The 23,209-nt window shown below is 38.0% G+C and overlaps 1 protein-coding gene across 21 annotated transcripts in view; it reads right to left on the bottom strand.

Moving 5' to 3' along the window:
• Positions 1 to 2,526: 2,526 nt before the first annotated feature.
• The window catches only part of dgkza (diacylglycerol kinase, zeta a), a 110,935-nt gene continuing 90,252 nt past the window's right edge, over positions 2,527 to 23,209 (bottom strand). For 19 of the 21 annotated variants that reach the window (XM_051898554.1, XM_051898556.1, XM_051898557.1 and 16 more), the window contains 6 exons: positions 17,747 to 17,781; positions 14,557 to 14,606; positions 13,305 to 13,425; positions 9,163 to 9,199; positions 8,793 to 8,892; positions 2,527 to 6,324 (listed from right to left, as the gene is read on the bottom strand). In XM_051898554.1, coding sequence (XP_051754514.1) covers positions 6,208 to 6,324; positions 8,793 to 8,892; positions 9,163 to 9,199; positions 13,305 to 13,425; positions 14,557 to 14,606; positions 17,747 to 17,781 — 460 coding nt within the window. In that variant the 3' untranslated portion in view covers positions 2,527 to 6,207. The other 2 variants (XM_051898552.1, XM_051898553.1) reach the window with 1 other exon arrangement.

Raw genomic sequence — 23,209 nt, 5'->3', positions numbered from 1 at the left:
TTAGATCGACGGGAAGTCCTGGGAAAGCTTGCCAAATAGGCAAAGGGTGAACCAGCATGTGAGAGTTAGTCCATGAAAAGGTTAAAGAGTTGAGGATGAAGTCTGTGCTTTCTAAGACAGAAGTTTAGCCAGCATTCACATCGCCATTATTCTAAAGGCAGGGGTCACTCGGAGCATGACCAGAAGAAAGGACTCTACACTTCCTCTCACATACACATGCTGCTAGTCTTTTTCTTATTCCAAAAACTAATAAATATGTAATAAAAGATAAGCATACAAACAAGTTCACAAGATGCTGTTTTATTAAATATATTCTCCTGGCAATACTTTACAGCAATGTTTTATTTGTTAACAGAGTTATTGCTATCATCAACTAACAATGAACATTTTTTTATAGAATTTTTTTTGGGTAAACATTAATTTATATACTTTTGTTCATTGTTAATTCATGTTTATTCATAATGCATTAAATCATTTTAATTTATACACCTTGAAAAATTAACATTAAAGCTGCAGTCCATAAGTTTTGCCTTTTTGTCTCCATCTCTGTTTGAAACCTGCAGTTGCAGTTATTTGCAGAATTATCTTTACGTGGCTTGTGCCTCGGCACGGCTCTTCAGCGCGGATTAATCTAATGTTTGCTGTCAGTCACCATCGGTGTGGATACTGTACTTCAGAATCACAGATTGTAGTCTTGGAAGTATGACCAACATAAGAATTTCACTGAAAAATGTCATCTGAACAAGCAAGTAACATGTCTGCCACTTTTGTTCTGACCAACTGAGGGAAAAAAAGTATTAAAATTATCATGCTGCCAATGGTGATTAAATCTAACGATCGCTTAGCTGGGATCAAACCATGCAGATTATTAATATTGTTATACTCTCAAATTGTTAATGTTAACAACATCAGCATTGTGTGACTATGTGTATTTAGTGTGTATTAGTGTTACCTGTAGATTTCAATTTCTGTAGCCACTCTTTTGCTTTTGACTATGGGTGAACTCCAGTTGTCACTGATGATTGTCATTTGGACCTTTCTGGATTACAATCCACCATCAAATTAAGTTTAATTATTGCAGCTGCTGTGAGAAAAAGCTATAAATGATCCGCCGCCTGCAGCATCCTCACATGCCATATAGCCTACTAGCTGGGACTCCTTCTTTATGTACACAGACATGATGCAAAGACGAACGGCTGCATGCGAATTTCCCGCAGAAACCCACCAGTACCACCCGAATTATAAAACATTATTACAAGCTTACCGTTGTGAATCAGGCTAAGGTAAGGAGATAGTTTTAGGCTGGTTATGTACTTGCTCAAAAATTAATTTTGGATCATTTTTAACCAAACTGCAGCTTTAACCAAGATTAAGAATTTCTGTTAAATTTATGTTAAATGTTTGATTTAACTTAACCAATCGAAACTTGATATAAAATGTTACCAAAATACCCTGACATTCTAACAGAAATCTAACAGAATCAAATAAGAAAAAAAGTCACAAATAAGTAAAAAGAAAGAAAGAAAAAAAAACCCCTGTAAAATTGCAGGATAACATTTATATAACATTTTACATCAATACCAATTTTTGGTAGGGAGACCAAATGCCTCTTTTCATACCTGGGCAGCAGTTTTTGACTGAATTAACTTTTTTCCTTGCAAAGAAAATAAAGGCCGTTAGAGAGCTGAGCTACGACTATTCCAGAAGAATAGAACTAACTTGCTGAACATTGGATAATTCTCATCTATGGTTATTCCACATCATCAGGATCCTCCATTCATATCATATAGGGTGATAATTCAATGAATGATAATTCATGCTTCTCTCACTGCCTGCAACCAGAGACAGGAATTGCATTTCTCTTATTAATACCTGCCTCTCATCTCTGGGCTGGCAACTCACTCCTGCAGGGACAAAAGGAAAGTCAGTATCAGAGTCAGAGGGAAATGTTAATACATTCCAAGGATGATTCAACTATATTAAAATTAAATAGCTGTATCAGACACCAAAGCCTCACATCAATCTATTTATGTGGACGGGTGGGAGAGCTGACTTGTGTGCAGTACAGAAGAATACAAATTCTGCTCTTTAAAACAAAGCTCGCGTTAGACTTAACATATTAGAAACTGTGAACTTCATCTGTGGGTCTTCTTATACATTTATTAGTACTGAATGTCCCACAAGAGATCAATAAGCAAGTAAATAACTTAAAAAAGAAAACTTACACATTCAATGCAATGTAGACCACCTTACCTTAAGTAAATAAGCAGCCAATGTACTGTATTTTATCATTCTATGTGAACAGTACCAAGTTAACAGCAGGGTGTATGAAGGATTGATTACTCTGAAGAGGTCTTAAGGAAGAGAAAAGGGCTTTCAACTGGTGGATTAGATCTCATTCTTATTCTGTAGAATGAGCCACAAAATTCTTTTGCTTTAAAAGATTCTTCACATAATGACAAGCACAGAAAGACCATTCAAGGTCCAGTCTCTTAAGATATCCTAAAGCAACAAATGACCTTGCTGTTCAGTATGAAATATTCAGTATGCTTTATTATGGTAATAACCAGACAGTAACAGAATAAGTTCATGAAGATAATTATTGACTACATATTGTTACAGAACAGAAAATTCATAAAACATTTCTTAAAACCCAATATACTGTATTGCACTGGAGCCTATGCTTTCTGCTTTTTCCTTTTCAAAACATCCAACAAATTCAAGCCTTGAATTGCACTGCAACTCAAAAAAACAAAAAAAACAAAAATTAAACTAAAACTAGACACAAATTAGTGTCAATGTCAGATCATTTTCCCTGTAAATCAATAAAAGAGACAGTCCTTCCTCTTACTGCTTTCATGCATCTCGATAGCTAAAGGCTTAAGAGCTTAATTGAGTGAGAAAATACACAGCAACAAAACATTCAGAAATTCAGAATACATACATATTACATTGCTTTGCCCTTTGAAAGTAAAAGTAAAGAGATTTTCACAAAAGCATGGAAATTTCTTGGAAAATCTCAGCTCTTAAATAATATTGCAGTATTGCAATATTGGGGTGTTTATTGATAATGTTGACGATGAAATTGAAAATGGAAAATACTTCAATAGTGTGAAGTAAAATAGGAAGTTAGACGCATGTAATTAATGGTTTCTGACAGTGTATTGATGATAAGAGAAGCTGAAATGAGCTATGGATTAAAAACTTGGTGTTAATAAGATAATGAAGGGACATGTAAGGTCCAGCCCTAAATAGCTGCTTGATAAAACATGCAAGTATAAATTATTTATAATGAAGTAATGTACAGAACCATAATCTGTTGGTTGGACAAAAATCACAGCAGAGGAGACCGAAGTGTAATATAATGCTGCCAGAATCACTTCCAATCACCTCTGAACGTGCCACAGAGTCGATGAATCAACAACAAAATCAAAAAACCATATCATTAAAGTCTAGGTGATATAATCTTAACACCAGGCTAAATAACTCTGTAACAGTGGGCTTATGCAGGGGCATAGACTCACTTGCCCCTAGAGGTTACTAGAATGATATGCTAAATGCAGGCTACAGTACTTTAATAAAAACTGGCCATTAGAATATCCACTGTACTGAGTTAATAGTTGTGGACTGAGTTCATGCAGTAGAACAGCACAATGCCAGTCATAAATACATATTGCTAATAATCAGGTATAGAACTGTGGACATACAAACATTTGTAAATCACCTAAGAAATTTAAGGCTGTTGAATTTCTAAGGACTCCATGTCAATATAAGGTCTATGTCAAACAAAATCAAAGTTTTACAGAAACAGAGGAAAAAAAAGTGTAGATTACTGTAGCAAGGCTCTAGCATATTTGAAATGAGAAATAAAAAGTTGTCACAAAAACAGAATTTTGTTATATTATACACTCAAAACAACTGCTTTCTAAGATATAAGTAAGTGATACTAAAATTTGTACAGTACATGAGAAAAAAAGACTGCTAAAAGGGTTCAGAAATTAATTCAAACATTTGGGGCAAATCTATGCCATCTGTCCTGCCTATTAGTCTGACAAACTCTAGTTTTATTTTTATTACTATAATTATGAAGAAACTGAAAGCCTCAAAACTCATAAAATTGTCCCTTAATCCCTCCAATCTCTGAGAGTGGCTCCTGTATGCTGTTTATCTCAAATAGTAAAATTAAATGATAAAAATTTCCTTGGTAACGGAATGAAGTTGGCATGATTGTGTAGAAAGCACTGTTGGCTTATAGACCATTTACAGTTTCAGCCAGCCTGCTAGCTTTGTTCTGTCCCAGAATGCACCTGTGAACCTGTGTCTATCCGATCTACATAAAACAGCTTTTCCATTACAGGAGTTATTTAGTAACACCAACCCTAAAAAACCAAGACATGTTCTTATCCTATAAACTTTACACGATCAGCCTTTACACTGAGGTTTCAGATGGAACATTGTAAAAGGTTTTTTTTTTTTTTTTTTTTTACATATCCTGGACAACAAACCCAATTTTCCACACTATAAAAAGTGCAAAAGGTCTAAAACCCTAAAAAAAAAAAAAAAAAAAAAACTTTCAGAATTTTAAAAATCGATCATTAAGACATATCCCATGTTTATTGTAAGAGCTCAGTGACTTCAGCGTTTGTGGCATATGATGTCACTCTAATGATGTCATTCATCAAGGCTCCTGTCAAATAGCTGTCAGGGTAAAAGGGTTGGATGGATGGTTGTTTAAACACTCAAAATTTTAAATGTCTTTCCAAAGAAAGAACAGAACTGACCAGTTAATGAAGAGCATTAAAGATGCTAGGGTGCTTACCTAAATACAATGTGTTACCTATATACATTGTGAATATGCATACATGCTGTATAATGACATTTATTGTAAAGAACTTTGAAACCAGTGGGTCATTTCATTAATGAAGTAGTAACATATCTGGACAGAGAAGAGTTTACTTCTGTGATGTAAATTACTGAAATACATTATAAATGACTAATATTATTAAATACGTATAGCTTCAAGGCCAAATTACTTTCAATATATAACTTTTTTAGGAAAATAAATAGCATCCTAAAATCTTAAATCTGCATTAAGACATCAGCACAAAAAAACAAAACTCTCATAGAGTGTAAACTCTTATTGGTTTATCACAAAGACTTAAGAAAAATGTGCTGAAACAAAGTGAGATCTGTTCTCAACTCCAATAAACCAAAATCTAATTTACAGCGTTTTATAATACAAACATGACAACACATCTTTAATAGCTACAAATTATATAAACATCTATTTACTTAAAAATATTGTAGGAAAGAAGCTATATTTTAGTACATCAATTATAAATCCATATTATAGAATAGAGAAGGCAATCAAAGCTACAGTGCAAATGCCTCTTAAACAGAAAGCTACTCGCATACATTTACAGTACCGAATGTTCTTATTAGAAACAGCACAGAAATCTATGAAAATGCAAAATCCTTCCAATAAACACACCTGAAAAATATCTAAATCGTTCTGATACTTCAAACCAAGACCCCAGTAAACATTCCTGTCTTTGAACCATCCTGAACTCTTTCAGTGCAGAGGAATCTAGAAAGTTACATTATACATTAACATCATATTATTTAATGGCTCTACTGTTATTAGGAAATAATTCAGCTATTAAAATGTTGTTTCGGGTTCCGGTTCATGCTCTGGACACTAACCAGACTAAAGTTCAGCTATAACAGAGCAATACTGAACCTGTAGATGTAGAGTCAGGGCTACGGTGAATGCTCCAGCTGCACTTACAGACAGTGATGACTCTGGAGACACAAACAGCACTGTCCTCACCAGCCCATGCATCTTTGAAATCCTCACTGTATTCAACTAACATTCAGCATTGTCAAACTAGAAAAGCAAACGTGATGAGTGTATTAACATGAAGAGAATTCTGCATTCTGTCTCATACATACAAACTCTAAGATGTTTTGGCAGTGCAATGAAATAAAAGACATTAAGTCCAACAGGTCATTCAGAGAATGATGATAAAAGCTAGGGACCTCTTCAGAGACAGTTAAGTGTGCGACCGTCCCCCCTCTCTGGGAATGTATCCACCCCCGGTGCAGTCCAGACAGCCTGCTATGGGTACAGCGATACATTTTTGGTTACTGTTGTTTTGGCACAAAAAGCAGGACACTGGTTGAGGTGAAGGGTGAGAGGTCAAAAGGTCAAACTGCAGTCTCCTGGTCTTCACGCTGGATCATTTGGTAGTGCTGGCGGTTCTCAAGATACGCCGCAAGTTCTGCATCTTTCGCCTTCTCGGCACGATGCTTTGGAGTGTCGCCCTGGAAATGAAGAGACATAATGAGTCCAAACACAAAAAAGGCGGAAGAGGTTAAAAAGAAAGTTGACAATTTATAATTAAACTGCTCTCTGTTCCATTAGGATTCAAACTACAAATAAAAACACAAGATGAACTGAAGCAAACTACACTACAAGCATATCTATGGTTGCTCCAGGGCTTAATTAGGGATAGTTCCTTTCAGACAGATTTTTCATGAACAATGAAGAAGGGAAATCAAAGATTACACTGAGCCTCTAATGGTAAACATGTTCTCTCAGAAAACGCCTCTCTTTTTCCATGTTGCTGGTGCCAGCATTGCTCAACAGTAATTGTTTTTAATTGCAGGCAGGCCTGGTGCACAGAGTCTGAGAGAAAGGCCTGGACTGTTCCTGACAGAGCTCTGAGCACTCAAACTGCCCGCCAAGCGCTTTCATTTTTGTGCCACAGATGAAGCTGCTTTTGTTTGGGAGTATACAGTAAGAACAGCCACCAGCACCCTTTCATACTACGCAACTTCCAGTGCAGTGCTGCATCCCTCCATTTTCAGCCTTTCAGACGCAAACAAAGCCAGTTCTGGAAAAGCTGTTAAAAACTACAGCGTCAAGCACAATGGAGAATATTAGCCACGATAAACTAAAAGAGACGAGTTACACAGGAGAAAAAAAGCTTTGTGGTTGAGAGACTGATCCCTGTAGGGCATGCCGAACAGAAATATAATCACACTTTTATAGTGCTTTTAAAAACCAGCGTTCATCCTCATACAAGTCACAAAGGAGAGAGGAAAAAAATGATGGAACGGATAATGGGGATGCTTATTATATAAAGACAAAGACAGATGGACAGACTGCAAGAGAAACAGAGGAAAGAAAGTGAGAGGGAGGAGAGGAGGATTGCACTTCATCACAGGGAAATGAACGATGAGTCACTCTATCCTGGATATGATGTTTTCTGGATTGAATGAAACCAAGTGTGCAGATCCTAAGATTTGATGGAAACAGAGGGAAAGTGGAGCAAAAAAGTGCTGATAGAGCTGTTAAATGCAAAAGACCACAGTCCAGGAAAATGGCACTGCTAAATCAGGTCTTGTTCAGTTTGAGTCTGTCGGGAGCATATGAGTACAGTCTCCCTGAAGAGGGCAGATGAAAATCATGGGATATCCTCTGAAGAGAAAAATCTCCATTTCGGTCTGTTCTCAGACCGTGTCAGACTGGTGACTTTACACATTTCATCTCTCTCAACAGCACATGAGTTACTGATAATTACATAGATAGAACTGAAGGCTGTCAGACAGACTAGAGTCCATCAGCACCCAGGAGACTCAATCAGTGCTGTCTCACACATTTATCAGATGGGAGCTGGGAAAGGTCCGTTAGACTGCTGTGAGCTTTAGAGGAGACTCTTACAGTAAGGCCCAGTGGAGCAAAGGTACAAAACTAGAGGAAAAAAGAGAGAGCGAGCAAGAGCAATGGACAGTACTGCTGAGAGTTCTAACCACAAATGAGATTTTTGTGCTTTGTGGAAAATCATTCCCTTGCAGATCTCTTCAAATAAGTAGTTTTTAAATTGATGTTTCTTCTGAAAAGAAGAGAGGCAGTAATTAGAGTCTAGTGTGTCTACAGCTGTGTGTAATTTTGCGGTACACCAATCAGAAGTGCTGCAGGAGAGCTTGAGTCTCTTGGCTGGCTCTGTGGAGGTGAGCGGGGGAGAGGGTGGGCTGCTGGGGGGGAAGAATGGCTCCTTGTTTCATGTGGAGGTCTTAGTCAGCACTGACTAAGAGAGCAGTTAAGTACAGAGACGTTCAGGGATAGAGACCAGCTGGAGGCTGCAACCAAAATGAAATAGATCCAAAAGCCACAAACATCTACAGTGAATCAGCTTGGCACGAATCTGTATTCAGAGCTCACCAAAATTATTCCTTCCTAAATTCCCATATCAAACACAAACTTCTGACAGGATGCTAATACATACTCAAAATCTATAACATTACTTTCCATTCCGTTTTTGTCAAGTACAACATCAGACCTGGTTAATGAGGCTTTATTCTGTGCTTGTAAGTAGACTCCTAAAAACATTAAAGAGAGGTTTTACCCAAAAATGAAAATTCTGTCATTTACTCACCATGTCGTTCCAAATCTATAAGACTTTGGTAATGTTCTAAACATAAATTACGATATTTTTAATAAAACCTGAGAGGTTTCTGTCCCTCTATTGAAAGTTTGGCTAACTAAAACTTAAAAGATCCAAAAAAGGTCATAAAGGCATCGTAAAACAAATCCATATGAATCGAGCAGTGTAATCCAAGTTATGTGAATTGATGTATATGATGTGTTACAAAGATTAACCATTAACCAAGTAGGAATGACATACAGTATAGGTGAGTAAACGATGACAGAATTGTCATTTTTGGGTGAACTAACTCTTTAACTAATCCAGCATCAAACATTAACTGTCTTTCTTTACATGTCTCACCTGTAAGTCTGTCTTCATGAGAGATGCTCCCGCCTCCACTAGGTAATGACAGATTGTCCTATGACACAACGAGGCCGCTTTGTGCAACACCGTCTCTCCGCTGAATAAAAAGGAAAGAGACAGTCAGACAGAGAGAAAGCAAAGAGAGAGTAAAGAACAGACAGAAAGAGAAGGAGGCAGAAAAACAAGCTGGAGGAATATACAGGCTGTTAAAAATGAATCTCAAGATAATTCCTGAAAAAGCTTAGCCTTTTCAGTGAACCAGGCTAGACTACACTATCATAAAACAGAAGCCTGAACCTTTCCTGTCAACAGATAAAAATAACAAATGGCATCAGTGTGCATTATAGTATGAAAGAACAGGCCTCACTTTTCTCTCTCCGTTACATCCAGAATATCGGTGGGTGCTGTGGAGAAAGAGAGAAAAAAAAGAGAAAAATCAAACCTTGCAACCACACTAAAGCATGTGCCCTGAGGTAATGGTGTGTTGCTTAATGAAGAGCTGTAAAAAGCTTGCGTGGGAGAGAGAGATGACCTGCTTCAAACATCAACCCCCACACACACCACAGATAACACACATAACAGCGATTGAAAGCAAAGTAGCAAACAATACAAGTCAGAAGCTTGGACACATCTGAATGTGTTTATGTTCAGTGACCTGTTGATCTAAAAGGCCAGGACAAAGACAGGGTGGCTATTTTGTAAAATCAAAAATATAAGATAATCATTTGTGTCATAGTTTTGATGATTATATTATTACTACCTTTCAGATTTTAGAATAATAGTAAAGAATAAATAGGTGTTTCTAAAAACGTGTTGTTGTTGAACAATACCAGTGCAACAAACAAACAAAATCAGGCATTTTTGTCTGGGGTGGGGATCAAGTCTGAGACCACGCTGAAAGTCTAGAATTCAAAACGTAATTTAAACCTGGAAATTATTCGTTAAAATGATGTTGAAAATATTAAAACAAAGAAACATTATAACATAAAATGTATATGATATTCTACTGCATATGATCTTCATGGTAACCAAATCAACTTTTCACTTAAAGGGTTAGCTTACCCCAAAACGAAAATTATGTCATTAATTACTCACCCTCATGTCGTTTCACACCCGTAAGACCTTCGTTCATCTTTGGAACACAAATTAAGATATTTTTGATGAAATCCGATGGCTCAGTGAGGCCTCTATTGCCAGCAATGTCACCGAACCCTTTAAGATCCAGAAAGGTACTCAAAACAGTTATTTAAAACAGTTCATGTGAGTACATTGGATCTACCTTAATATTAATATTACCTTAATATACTCAGTTTGGCAGTTTGATACATGATCCAAATCACTGAAGCTTCGAAGCAGTGTTTTGAAATCGGTCATCACTAGATATTAGTTTTTTTGGTGCACAAAAAGTATTCTCGTCACTTTATAATATTAAGGTAGAACCACTGTACTCACATGAACTGTTTTAAATAACTGTTTTGAGTACCTTTCTGGATCTTGAGACGTTCGGTGACATTGCTGGCAATAGAGGCCTCATTGAGCCATCGGATTTCATCAAAAATATCTTAATTTGTGTTCCGAAGATGAACGAAGGTCTTACGGGTGTAGAACAACACGAGGGTGAGTAATAAATTACACAATTTTCATTTTTGGGTGAACTAACCCTTTAAATTGTTGTTTTAATATTATAATTTGTATTTGGGAAATCGTATTAATTCAAATAATGCAAAATAGAAGTTCCCTTTCGAATGGGAACTCGCACTGCGTCTTAGGACGCTTTGGGGAATCCCTCCAGTATGACCGGTGTCTGAAGCACGTGTTTAAACATGACAATAACATTGGCCAGCTCTCGAGGGAGTTGAACGTGCTCTTTATGATGCGGTCGCTGTGATAAGCTGCTTTATGAGAATAGTGCTCGTGAGAATAGTGCGCCTGCACCTCACGACTGGGGTCCTGTAGCCGCCACAGCAGCAGGCAGGTTCGATCTCGGAGGTGGTGGCCGGAGCAAAAGGGGAATCTTATGAGATTATTGCCTTTATGGTCTGCTATTACTAATGTGTGAGGCCAAAATTCTGTGAAATTAGATGCAGAGAGAGTGCTTGGTGGTGGCAATCTCTGGAACCCAACAGGAAGCGTTTGCAAACCCTTCCTAGTTGTAGGCACCTTCGTGAGTGTTGGAGAGCCCCTTTTTCCTTGGGTTTGACTGAAGAGCAGAACCCTCCCCCTGAGTTGGGTCTTGAAGCAGGGTCCTTCAGACCCTGGGATGAGCTCTTTCGATCTCAAGAGCCCATCAGGAAGTGTTTTTTTTGCCCCAGTTTGCAAACCCTTCTTTGTTGTAAGGCACCTTCGGGAGTGTCTGGAGTTTTGAGATCCTACAAAGACATTTGTTTCTGAGTGGTCGCCGCTAGCACTCAGCTGGCTCCCCTTGATGGCAATGTTTTCATGGTTGAGTGTAAGTGGAATCCTTAATTGTAGGATTACCGACTCCCTATGAGAGAGTTCGGTTTGTTGCTGTGGTCTCATATTACAGGTTTTACAATGGTTGTAGCTAGCCTTAGCTGGTAGCTTCCAGTGGTCATTTAGGATGAGCATGGGGTAGAACCTTCCCGGTTTTGGGCAAGGTCCTCCGCTCCCTGTAATGAGATAGTTCTGACTTCAGCTCTTAGTGAGCCCCCTTGGTGGAACTGTCTCATTGCCATGCTTCGGGTATGCCTGCCCACGTCTCCTTCAGACAAAAGAAGTTGTTGACGTGTATTATAGGTCTCATTTTATACTCTGGTCACATCAGTAGTGACATCATAGGCTGTTGTCGGCCAAAGTTTAGACGTGCTTCAGACACCGGTTGCGTTGGAGACGTTCCCCAAAGGGTTACATTTGACACAGAGACGTTTTCACTAGTCTCAGACTTTTGAAACCTCACTGTATATGAGGATTGAGAGAGAGAGAGAGAGAGAGAGAGAGAGAGAGAGAGAGAGAAAGAGAAAGAGAGAAAGAGAGAGTACTGTACTGGAATAGAACTAGTCACAAGTCACAATCTGGACAAAGCCAGAGTCATGGTGTTTCAGAAGAAGGCCAGATCTCATGGAAAGAAACACCAGTTCACTTATAAAGGATAGAACCTACAGCACAGCATGAGCAACAGTTATCTGGGCATCGACATCAGGAGGCTTCGGCCAAAACACTGAGCGAAAAGGCTCTGAGGACTTTTTTATACTATAAAGTCATAATGCAGTCAATTAAAATTACCCATTAAAAGTGGATAAAATTTTATAATTCAATAATAATACAAATTATTTCATATGGATGTGAAATTTAGGGATCAGTACTAAATTTTAAAAATTTAAAACTACAATTAGAAATTGCCAAAAACATTTTATGGGTCCACAGAAGCACTACCAATGATGCCTGCAGGGCTGAATTACATGTAGGCTTGTACGCACTGAACACTGAAATCCAGAAGAGATATGTTCATTCTGGCATCTCCATCAGTCTGATCCTGATTCATTCCAATATAAAGCCCTCCTTGCCAATGAAACCTCACCAGAATCTCATTCTCTAAACACACTCACTCTTCAACTAGTCCATGAAACTCAACTCCTGATTGACTACAGCTACAACCCCAAAACTATTATTGTCATTATTATTATCAATTTCTTTGACAAAAATCTATGTCATCAAGTTACTCATGATGAAACACAAACTCAATTTGACCTCCAAAATAAACTCCAATGTTATTTGACCCTAAATAGAACCCCAAAATTGGCATATTATTTATTAATTAAACAATTTAAAGAAAGACAAATTCTCTCCGAATACAGATTAAGTGACATGATCTAGAAATAGAAACAGGAAGACGTAAACAAACATGGACACAGAGAGAGCAGAGGATCTGTAGACACTGTGGTTTATAGAACAGATGAGGAGATTTGCTGTAGATCACAATGTAAGAGAAACATTTCTCTCTAAATTTGAAACACTGATTCCATCATTCACTGAACTTAATGACACTGAGAAAATGACCTTTGATGATAGTACAGCGAAGATGATAGTACAGCTGCAACTGCTGTTAAATATGTGCTAGCCGTTCACAATGTTAGACATGGTTAATTCACTGGAGAGACCTGAGTTATTCTAAATTTATTTATTTATTTATTTATTTACTATGCTACATATGACATGATCTACATGTATGATTTTTTTTATAATATAAATAATATGTTAATGCTCTGACAACATTGTGCTACACAGTCATGCTAATAAAGCTCATTTGAAAATGAGAGAGAGAGCGAGAGAGAGAGAGAGAGAGAGAGAGAGAGAGAAAGAGAGAGAGTGACTGCTGAGAATGAGTTTCACTTTACTCTTTTAAAGATCTACTCCACATATTTTACACTGATCATTCAACAGAAAAAACAAAAGCGACATACATGCATTAAAACTGCAGAGACAAAGACATTCTGCCTATGCCAGGAGCATTTGAGAGATGTTACAGATATGTGTTATGTGCTTATTTACCATTATCAATGATGTATCTGACAATCTCCTTGCTGCCCACTTCCACAGCATAGTGCAGAAGGGTGCGGCCCACAGGGTCCTGCATACACAGGTCTGCCCCCTTCTTGTGCAGCTCCTTCAACTGCAGAGAAAAAGCTGCCAGTTAATCAAACAATCACTGAGATAAACACATCCCAATGGCAAACCAAAGAGAGCATCTTTATTGGGAGCCACATGGTATCCTGATCACAGAGTCTCATTAATTATTGCAGTTTCCACACAGTAATTCAAACAGAATCTAGCGATTGGCTCAGCTGTGCTTAAGGAGAAAAGCACAAGTTTGGCTGAAGGCTAATAACAAACGTGCCAGTGACCGTCTCAATAGGTTCAAAGGACCATTTGGTGCGATAAAGCCCAAAATCTGTCAGAACTCTTTTATACACCACAGAGAGTTTGGGCATAAAAATACTAGCATTATCATCAGTCCAGTGAGTTTAGATAGACAAGTATCATCAGAGGTGTTTTATTCACCAGTTTTCAGTCTCATTTAGAGAACATTCCTGATGATGAATGCATTGAGAGGAAAGGCAAGGCACCATCTACACACACCAGACAGTGGAATCTCTGCACTCCACAATCTGGTAACAACAGACACACCAGAGAGTGTGTGTGTGTGTGTGTGTGTGTGTGTGTGTGTGTGTGTGTGTGTGTGTGTGTGTGTGTGTGTGTGTTGAGATGCTTAATGTAAAAAAAGACACAGTGGGGCAGGTAAGGGTTGCTGTGTACATCACTGCCCATTGCAACATGCCAAACATCCTCATTAATATTTGAAATGTCCCCTCTTCTCTTCTCTGTATCGCAGTATGACGAGTGGGAACAGGTTTGGGGCTGGATGTGAGAGATTATCATTCTGGGGAAAGCCTGTTTGGTCACCATAGAAACTAAGAACGAGTGAAAGGTCAAGAGAATATGCAGGATCATTTATCTGGTTCCGCCTCCGCTCTGCAAGATACTTGACATTTAATGGTGAGGTCAGTCCTGCGTTAGAGACGACAAAATATCCTTAGGCCGAGTGAACATTTAACTAAAAGCACACAGATTTCTTTCTTGCATATTAAATCACTGTAAAACACAACATGAGTTACATACTCAAAAATATGCTTATGTTCTTGCAAGTCATTTTGTTAATAAATATCTGAGAAACCTAGAAGGTGAAAAGGTGAGGCTGTTGTATTTATGTGCTTAATGTATTCAAATGATGCTCAAATGATACCTTCTGATGGTCCTTCTTCTTCACACAATCAATTAGATTGTCTGCTGACACTGTTAAACAAGAAAGTACTCTGTTAATGGAGATTCAAGTATATTTTTTCTTTTTTATACAATTTTTGCTGCTTGTCAATTATTGAACTTGTTTTGATCATTTTTACTTAACTAATTACAAAGCAAAGGTTGTTTACCAAGATGTAATGTGAACAGATGTGTGAAAAGTAAGTAATTAGCATAAAAAATAGAGTTAATGGAGGCCATCTTAATTGATTTTTAAATTATTTAGACATTACTACTTAAGTGTAACTAAAGCAAAAGAGTTTACCAAGATGAAATGTGACCAGAACAGTATGTCAGTATCATAAAATGATTTAATGTAGACAGGAGTATAATTTCTTTTTTTTTTTTCTTTTCTTTTTTCTTTTTTTTTTTGCTGTTTTAATAGCTAAACTGAAGTAAGCCATTAAATTTGATTTAGAACTTTTGATATTTTTACTTAAAGGATTAGTTCACTTCAGAATTGAAGTTTCTTGATAATTTACTAACCCCCATGTCATCCAAGATGTTTATGTCTTTCTTTCTTCAGTCGAAATTAGGAAATCAAGTTTTTTGAGGAAAACATTCCAGGATTTTTCTCCATATAGTGAACTTCACTGGGGTACAACGGGTTGAAGGTCCAAATTGCAGATTCAGTGCAGCTTTAAAGGGCTCTACATGATCCCAGCCGAGGAATAAGGGTCTTGTCTAACGAAACAATAGGTCATTTTCTAAAATAAATAAAAATGTATTACTTTTTTTTACCACAAATGCACATCTCTTGCTCTGCGATGCGCTGCGCATTACGTAATCATGTTGGAAAAGTCACATGTGATGTAGGCAGAAGTACCGATCCAGTGTCTACAAAGTGAACGTGCAAAGACTATAAAGCTGCATCTCAATTCGAAGGCTGCGTCCTCCGGAAGTCGCATTTGAAGGCTGCATATGTCATCAAGGATGTCTGATTTAAGAAAAGTAACCATAATAAAATTGACTGTTATTCCTTGTGAGGTGCAAAATACTGTAATTTCTTTCTTACTTTCCAATCTAACAGTTACTTTTCTTAAATCAGACCACCTCGATGATGTATGCAGCCTTCAAATGCGACCTCCGAAATGAGATGCTGCTTAAGTCAAATGTCCTTTACAAAAAAGGTAAAACAACAATGTCAGATGATTTTGAAGTTGGAGGAGAAAATGAGATATAGAGTTTTTTGCCCTACCACGGTACTTCCGCCTACATCACGCGTGACCTTTCCAATGTGATTACGTAATGCGTGGCGCATCGCAGAGCTAGTGCAAGATGATCATTTGTGGTTAAAATGTATATAAATTTTTATTTTTTTAGAAAATGAGCGATTGTTTTGCTAGACAAGACCATTATTCCTCGTCTGGGATCATGTAGAGCCCTTTAAAGCTCCATTGAAACTGCAATTTGGATCTTCAAACCTATTGGTAGCCGTTGAAGTCCACTATATGGAGAAAAATCCTGGAATGTTTTCCTCAAAAACTTTAATTTCTTTTCGACTGAAGAAAGAAAGACATGAACATCTTGGATGACATGGGGGTGAGTAAATTAAGTGAACTAATCCTTTAAGTAAAAATATCAACTTGACTAATAGGTTATTTATAGGTAAACTGTTGCTAGATGTTGATTCATGTTTTATTACATGCATTGTCGCTTTCCCTTTCACTAACACTTTCTTTTCAATTTGAGGGTTATTTGAGGCTTCAAGCTACTACGTCACCTTGCGCTGCATATAGTAGTAACCTGACCTTCTTTCCTTTATTTACAGACATGACATCCCACAGGGACACATGACTGAAGTAGAGTTTCCCGCTAAATCCACCCGACAGCTCTAAAACAAATATTCTGTAACTATTATAGGCTTACAATAGTGATACAGATTAAGGAGAAAAGATGGTTTGAAAGATGGATTTATGACTGGTAAAATGTTACATTTATAGTTTTAAAGCAAAGACTAAATCTACCAAGCTGAAATGTGATCAGATGTGTGAAAACTATGGCATTAGAGTGAAAAACAGACAGTATTATTTGTAAGATTTGCAAAGCTGTGATACCAGAAAATGTGCAAATACTGGAGTCAGTTTTCTCATGACAATTGATGACTCCATTATTACTTAAAGGTATTATTATTCAGAAACTGCCTGCATGCACAAATCGCTTATGCATATTTGTTCAATATTCAGTTATTCAGAGTTTCACAAGAAGATGTTCTGTTTATTTAATGTTTTGGAATCAGACAGTTAAAAAGGGAGTAAAAATACGATTTTAATTACGGGTGTTAATCACATTTGCTGATGCTGGCTCTGAGGGTTCAGTCTCAATATGCTAAATCTGTGTTCAAAGCTTCGGAATGCCCTTTGTAGATTTGCCTTCCTAATCCAGCAATCTTGTGTATTGCTTCACAAACCTCGAGAGGTAAAATATGAAAACACCCAGCTGGGATGTCAGGCTAACACGCATTGTAGAGCGCACTGCGAGGCTAAATCTATGCCTGTGTCTAAAGATATGCCCGCTTCAATCCAGCTCTCAAAACTCGGCCGCTTTATGGAATTGAAGAGTCTTTTTTGCTGTCTAGAGAAAGCATGCACAGGGCCAAATCAGGTTTTGGGAATGTGTTCCTCCTCTTCTCATGCCAGGAAGCTTTGGAGCTAGCGCTGAATTCTAATGTGGATCAATGTGAGTGATGATAACCTGCTCTGCCTCGCTGCACCTCACAGACTGTGAGACAGTCCTTTCCTACTCTCTCTACTTCCCCTACCAGTGCCAAGAGAGCGGAAAACACCATAGCCTTGGCACATGCCCTCTCCTGACAGGCAGAAGCTCGTTAAAAAGGAACAAGAATGAAGACCAAGGAGTGTTTAACACTCAACTTCAACCTTCTATTGTTCACTGAGCAAGAGCTGCTCCTCCACTATATGTAGCGACCCCAATTTGCTTCTCGCAGAGACCCGAGTCTCTGTACTACTTTAACTTATTCTCACAAGGAAAGACTAAAATGCAGCTGTGCTCTGATTTACATTTATTAATTTAGAATTATACATTTTTATCCAAAGAAACTCTGCTAAAGTTCACTTGATGTTCATTCACTGAAGTGCTAAAAGCAAAATTAGAGCACTACTTAAACTCCTTACCAGAGTTTGCATTGTTCAGGGTGCTCTTCTCAAACCTGTGGGAAAAACAGAAACATCTGAGTGATTGAAACACTTTAAATCAACAAACAAAAATCTTTTAGAGGACCTCTTCACAGCATGTATCTGAAACTAAAGTTCTTGATGCACACACTGTGAAGCCATTAATCTCAACTTGAATAATCTCCTGATGTTTTTCCTGATGAAGCTGTTCAAATAATCTTCAAATAGCCCTAGAAAGAAAGAATGGCTACAATGCATATGCATATACACTTTTGTATGCCATTCTCAATGTTCAGCCTCTCAGAGATTTATTGAGCAACAGAATAATGACTTCAAATAAGCTTCATAATATTCTCTCAGAGCAAGAGATGAATTGAGGAGAGAGCCCAAACTCAATGAATCTCACTGCAATGCTATTCGTGTGACATAAAAAGTGTGATATTAGGTCTGTTTGACTTCATATGGCACTGCACAGAATGAACGTCTTGAGCAGTGCATGGAATTTTTCACTAAAGTATAGCGAGAAGGATTCAAACAGACTGAGTAGGCAGACTCAGTAATTTTACCAGAACAGCCACATGAGCTGACAGCCATTTCGCAATAGGTCAGACAGATGACAATTTTAGTTTCACTAATGCTCACAAGAGTAAAAACATATTAGAGTAAACACTTTTTCATGTAAAATCTTAATGTCATATAGTTACAAATGTTGTTAATCAAAATAAAATTGATAAAAATGTTTTTTAAACAATACGACTTATCTTGAACTTTTTTCTTTCATATACGGGCACTGTATCAAACAGCACATACTGTATCCTAATCAATGAGCAGCGCTTCTGCCTGTTACATGTAAAATTCAAACATCTGTTTATCTGAGAAATATTATATCTAATCCACTTTGTCTGCGGTAAAGTACACAAACACTGTGCAAGCATCACTACGAGAAGCATTAAAGGGTTAGTTCACCCAAAAATGAAAATTATGTCATTAATTCACCCTCATGTCGTTTCACACCCGTAAGACCTTTGTTCATCTTCGGAACACAAATTAAGATATTTTTGATTAAATCCGATGGCTCAGTGAGGCCTGCATCACCAGCAATAACACTCCCTTTTTCAATGCCCAGAAAGCTACTAAAAACATATTTAAAACAGTTCATGTGAGTACAGTGGTTCAACCTTATAAAACGACTAGAATACTTTTTGTGCGCCAAAAATAACAAAATAGCAACTTTATTCAACAATATCTAGTGATGAGCGATTTCAAAACACTGCTTCATGAAGCTTCAAAGCTTTACGAATCTTTTGTTTCAGTGGTTCGGAGCGTGTATCAAACTACCAAAGTCACTTGAACTATTGAAGTTTCAAAACACTTATGACGTAACGAAGCCTCGTTTACTGAAATCATGGGATTTTGGCTCTCTGAACCACTGATTTGAAACAAAAGATTCGTAAAGCTTCGAAGCTTCATGAAGCAGTGTTTTGAAATCGCCCATCACTAGATATTGTGGAATAAAGTCGCTATTTTGCTATTTTTGGCGCACAAAAAGTTTTCTCGTCGCTTTATAATATTAAGGTTGAACCACTGTAGTCACATGAGCTGTTTTAAATATGTTTTTAGTAGCTTTCTGGGCATTGAAAAAGGGAGTGTTAATGCTGGCGATGCAGGCCTCACTGAGCCATCAGATTTTATGGGTCTTATGGGTGAGGAACGACATGAGGGTGAGTAATTAATGACATCATTTTCATTTTTGGGTGAACTAACCCTTTAAGTTTCAGATTTGACAGCTTCTTTTTTAACTCCTCCCCCAACTGCAAGTGGAAAATATCGCTGAACGGTAAATGCAGACACAGTTGAAGTCGAACACACCTATGATGATGATGCCATCGCTAACACTATACCTCCTCTCTGTCTCTTCCCCTGACAGACCTCCAGCTGACTGGAACATCTTCTGTGCACTCTCACTTGAAAGAATATTTGATCAAAGGGTTCCCCACCCCACACTAAGAGGGCTGGGACATTAAGAAAAAGAGACAAATGGCGCACAGGGCTTTGGATCCTGAACTTTGCTAGATGCAGTGCAGCTCTGAGACCAGAAACACACTGCAAGGAAATATGTAACAGCTTCCGACAGAAAGATAAGCGGTGTTCTTTACTAGAAATGTTGGCCTGTAAATGTAACTGGTATTTAGGAGATGTCAGATCACAGTCAATTAAAAAACAATAAACCTGTTTCACTTTGAACACAATGCCTCAAATTGAGTGAGACAGACAAAAAAGGGAAAATGTATAGGAATTCATGAACACTTAAGTCAAAGCCACAACATACTGTTTCCGTTGGGATGTGTCTATGAGTGATTTTGTGAATGTGTGTGTGCATGAGAGAGAGAGAGAGAGAGAGAGAGAGAGAGAGAGAGAGAGAGAGAGAGAGAGAGAGAGAGAGAGAGAGAGAGAGAGTTAGCCTTGCTAAGGAATCTGAGTGTGTCCCATAATTAAAAGCAGTTCACAGACTCATAAATCTGGGCTGACTCTGACATGTCTTCCCAACACACCGACACACACACCTTTGCTGAATGTTTGCATGCCTCCTCTAGCCTTGCAGCTGAGGTTCAGCCTCCAGGCAGCGAAATTTGCTCCGGTAAGTGGATTTCAGATCTCTGAAACCACAAATCATAACTCTCAGCTATCAAAACTAACTCTCTCAATCATAATTTATCTTTCCATATAAATATATCATGACAAATGATGTTCAAAAACACTGATTTCTGGTCAGCCATGGGGAATGTTCAGAGCAGCCAATCTTTTCCTGTGTGTCTGAGAGTTCACAGTAGCACTACAGTCGAGAAAAACACAACTTAACCATTTTAAACTGATTCACATCACTGAGCTTGCTGAAGCACCCACATTTATCTTCTGCCATATCCATTTCGATACAACCTCTTCTTCCTCAGATGGAAAAAAGGCTCCCAGCTGAGTTGGTACTCACATTACAGAGCATGAGGAGATCTGATGATGTCACCCAAACCTCTATGAATCACAAGAGCTTGATACATGTGCCTGGAAACAGGGCAAATGCATCTCTAACCATCATGTTCTGAAGGAAAGTTGGTAATGGTTTAGTCCCCCAGCCTAAAAGATCATCCAGTGTTCAAACATGTCTGAACCATTCCTTGGTATGCAACCCAGACGGCAGCTGTAATTACTGACGTTCCTTAGCCTGATTTCACAACACACTCACACACTCTCAAAAGGACACTCTAACATGCACCCTGCACACACACACATGCTCAACGACGCAAAATAGCTCAAGGCAGCTTTAATGGGGTTATTGAGTTTTTGCTAGCTGTAATTGCTAGTAATTTACACATTTACAGAAAGGGTAGAAATGTGACATTGGACCAATTATTCGATATGAGTCCAGAAACCCCTCATTAACTCCATAAAGAAACGGCAATCTGAATTCGGACCAGCATGGCATTTATTCAGCCAGATCACCAGCTCCCGCCAGTTCTCACAAATACGACAAATGGTATTTGCGAGTTAGTTTTATTGTATTGATTGTGGACTGGAATGTTCTTCTCTAATCACTACAGAGATTTATGAACAGAAGTCTTTTCTTAAAACAAAAGCAGGTCTTAATGAGGGACGTTTGATGGCCTGTGCTGTGAATACAATACCATTAGAGGAGACTTCAATATACTTCAATATAAGAAGGTTTTTAGGGTCAAAGTTCATCTCACTAGGGACCAATCAGACTTTGGCAGCATCAGGATCTCAGCTTGATAATGAAGGCTGCGATGCCCCATTAAACTGCCCTCACTGCTCTTGCATATCTTTCCTCGTTTGCTTCTCCTCATCAATATAACCTTTATTATGCTCCTTCCAATTTACCATTTGCAGACACCACATTAAAGATGGTTCGCTCAGCCTGCACAGGAAACAAGCAGCTAATCTCTCTTGCGCGCTCTTGCTTCCTCCTGTTGTTATTTGCTTTGAGTATCGGTGTTCAGATGTGAATCTGCCTCAGAATGAGAGCTTCTCATGGGCCCAGCTATAATTCCATTACAGAGGAAAACACAAATCCCTCATTTATGTATGACAGAAAAACAACATAAAACATACATCAATTAATTACAGCTCCTATTCAAAATTAAACCAACAAAAACAGAAACCTAATCAATTTCCCTGGTAGACAGAGATACAGAGAGAGAGAGAGAGAGAGTACAAGCTGCTGGATTAATCAAACTTTCAATCATATTAAGCTGATTTGAGGTATTGATGAGCTGTAGAATATGGGCAGCAGAAGAGATAGTGCTGTATAAGAACAGATTGGTGAGGTTTTCAAGTTGTCATAATTTAAATAACCTGACTTTGTGCTTGTCTATACCATGCTGTAGCCAACTCTTAAAGGGCAGTTCGTCAAAAAATGAGAATTCTGTCATTTACTCACTCATACCAACCCTGTATGACCTTTCTTCTGGGGATCAATAGGGTTCAAAACAACGTTAAACACCACTTTTTTTTAATGGTATGAACAAAGACATTGTTCAAACTATCTTCTTTCATATTCCACAGAAGAAAAATGTCATACGGGTTTGGAACAACATGAGTAAATGATCTAAAGATTTTAATTTTTGGGTGAAACATCCCTTTAAAGGAACACTCCACTTTTTTTGAAAATAGGCTAATTTTCCAACTCCCCTAGAGTTAAACAGTTGAGTTTTACTGTTTTCGAATCCATTCAACCGATCTCCGGGTCTGGCGGTGTAACTACAGAAAAGTCAAGTTTTAAATAGGAAAAATATCGAAACTCTTTGGTCATTTTTGAGCTAGATGCTAACGGTCTAATCAGATTCAATGAACTATGCTAAGCTATGCTAAAAGTGGTACTGCCAGACCCAGAGATCGGCTGAAGGGATTCGAAAATGGTAAAACTCAACTGTTTAACTCTAGGGGAGTTGGAAAATGAGCCTATTTTCAAAAAAAGTGGAGTGTTCCTTTAAGATGGGCAGTTCACACGCCAGATAGTTGGAGATCCGACATATAGCGTAACTGTTCATCTGGCGACCCAAGTTCTATTCCTGTCTCAAGGTTCTTTGTCAATCTCATTTTACTCTCTTCACCCCATGCTTTCTTGTCTGATCTCTACACCGTCCTATCCAATAAAGTCATAAATAGACCAAAAATATAACTTAAAAAACTGCCAGATTCCACATAATGTCATCCAAATGCAAAGCTAAGATGCTAATGAATAAAAGGAAGGCAGGGTCTTGAGATGTGTTTTTAAAAATTGAACGTCTTTTAACTTGACATTACATCTTAAAAATGGGGTGCTCACATGCAAGATGCTTAAAAAGCAGCGAAACCTTACGCAGTTTAGCAGATGATTACATGGAAAAACAAAAAGCAGCACAGTGGAATACGAAAACACATTCTGTGTGAAGCAAACAGCAGTTAGAGAAT

The sequence above is a fragment of the Ctenopharyngodon idella genome, chromosome 7 (assembly GCF_019924925.1).
Source record: "Ctenopharyngodon idella isolate HZGC_01 chromosome 7, HZGC01, whole genome shotgun sequence".
Taxonomy (NCBI): domain Eukaryota; kingdom Metazoa; phylum Chordata; class Actinopteri; order Cypriniformes; family Xenocyprididae; genus Ctenopharyngodon; species Ctenopharyngodon idella.
The sequence above is the reverse complement of the archived record's forward strand: the minus strand, read 5'-3'. Positions and strand labels throughout refer to the sequence as shown.